At 55.0% G+C, this 1,618-nt stretch overlaps 1 protein-coding gene across 1 annotated transcript; it reads right to left on the minus strand.

The window, feature by feature from the left end:
- Positions 1–666: 666 nt before the first annotated feature.
- Positions 667–1,381, minus strand: LOC124688561. The gene has a single exon (XM_047222222.1). The coding sequence runs from the start codon at positions 1,261–1,263 to the stop codon at positions 667–669; it is 597 nt and encodes a 198-aa protein (XP_047078178.1). The 5' UTR covers positions 1,264–1,381.
- Between the last annotated feature and the right edge of the window lie 237 nt (positions 1,382–1,618).

Raw genomic sequence — 1,618 nt, forward strand, 5'->3', positions numbered from 1 at the left:
GGGAGACGAGGCGACCAGCGCGCGGACGCGAGCGGACGGCGCGTGCCATCCGCGGCCACGCAAACCTAGCCCAGATTTGGGCCGGGTTTGCGTCGTTCCGGACGCCGCGGCCGTCCGCTTTTGCGGTGCGTCCCCGCGTTGGGCCGGGTTTTTGTCCGTTTCGACCCATCCGGACGCGCGGCCGCGGGATGGGTCGCCCGGTTGGAGATGCCCTAAGGACCAGCGCTAACTTGCTAAGAGATTCAGGATCTTCCTTCAAAAAAAAGATTCAGGATCTGGGCATCAACACCATAGATAAATGCTAGAAGGCAAAGACGGGGGAGCTCAGCCAAATACAGGCTTCATCGATGACTGTTTGGCTGAATTTTAAGTTAAAAATTTACACAGAAGCAACGATACCAGCAGATTAACACCACCAGAGTGAACATTTTAGAGTTTAGACCACACTAATATGTATCTTCTGATTATTCTGTTTTCAAAATATTTTTGCACGGAAATGATACACAAAAAACTCGTGTGGAATTTCTATGTTCTTAATGGAAAACACGCAAGTAATTAAGCTCAAATCCTACCTACCTGTAACCATTCTTCTATTTACAGCCAAGCCAAGAACTGCCCCAACTTACAAACTTCTCCCTATCGCCTCATCTGCCTAGTCGTCACTCGTCAGTCATCTTCTTCCTCCTCATCATCGTCGTAGTACTCCCACTCATCGTCGTCCTCCTCCTCCTCCTCATCGTCGTCTTCTTCTACTGACGAACCCCTGACCACGGAGAGCGCGCTCCAGTGCCGGACGGCGAGCTTCCAGCCGACCACGGACCCCGCCTCCTCCCCGACGCCCCACCTCGACGAGAAGAACCCGTACTGGGACCCGAGCAGCCCAGACACGAACAGCACCGCCGAGCCCGCTTTCCCGGCCCACGCGGGCGCGTCCACCACCACAGCCGCGCCGCTGTTGAGCACCGCCAGAAACACGGCCTCCGCCGCCACCGCCGCAGCAGGCGGCACCAGCATCCGCCAGAGCATCTCCCGCCTCATCTCCTCGGACAGGTCCAGGCCCAGGCCGAACGTCGTCCCGCCCGCGCGCCATTCTTGGCGGTTCTTGGCCACGGACGCTGTCGTCGCCGTAGTGTCGGTGGTGGCCTCGACGTTGCCGGAGCTGGATGATGAACGGAAGGAGGTCGCGCCGGCGCGGCGGAGGGGGCAGGTTGGAAGGAGCCGGCGGGAAATGGTGGCTCGAGAAGGGAAAAGGAGCAACTCCATGGCGGACGCCCAGCTCCTTGGTTTGGGTGGGTGTGTAGTGAGCTGTGACCGTTCGTGCGAAGACGAGAAAAGAGTGAAGGCCGCGCATGCGTTATCTCTGGAAGTGCAACATCAGATATTTTCGTGTCAAAATATTGCGAGATATTTTGCTCTATTTTCAGGAACCAAAATTATATACTCCAGCTAGGGAAAATTGGAGGATTTCAACCCAAGGGAAAAGTCTGCAGACTGCAGGTGCCATTTTTTTTTTTTTTGACGTAAAAACCATCCGCCATCTCTTTGAAAAGAGTGCGTCCGAATTTTGCTACTCCAAATCGAGTAATAGTTACAACCTCTAAGAGAGTTCCATCACGAA

This window comes from Lolium rigidum, chromosome 2 (assembly GCF_022539505.1).
Source record: "Lolium rigidum isolate FL_2022 chromosome 2, APGP_CSIRO_Lrig_0.1, whole genome shotgun sequence".
NCBI classification, from domain to species: Eukaryota; Viridiplantae; Streptophyta; class Magnoliopsida; order Poales; family Poaceae; genus Lolium; species Lolium rigidum.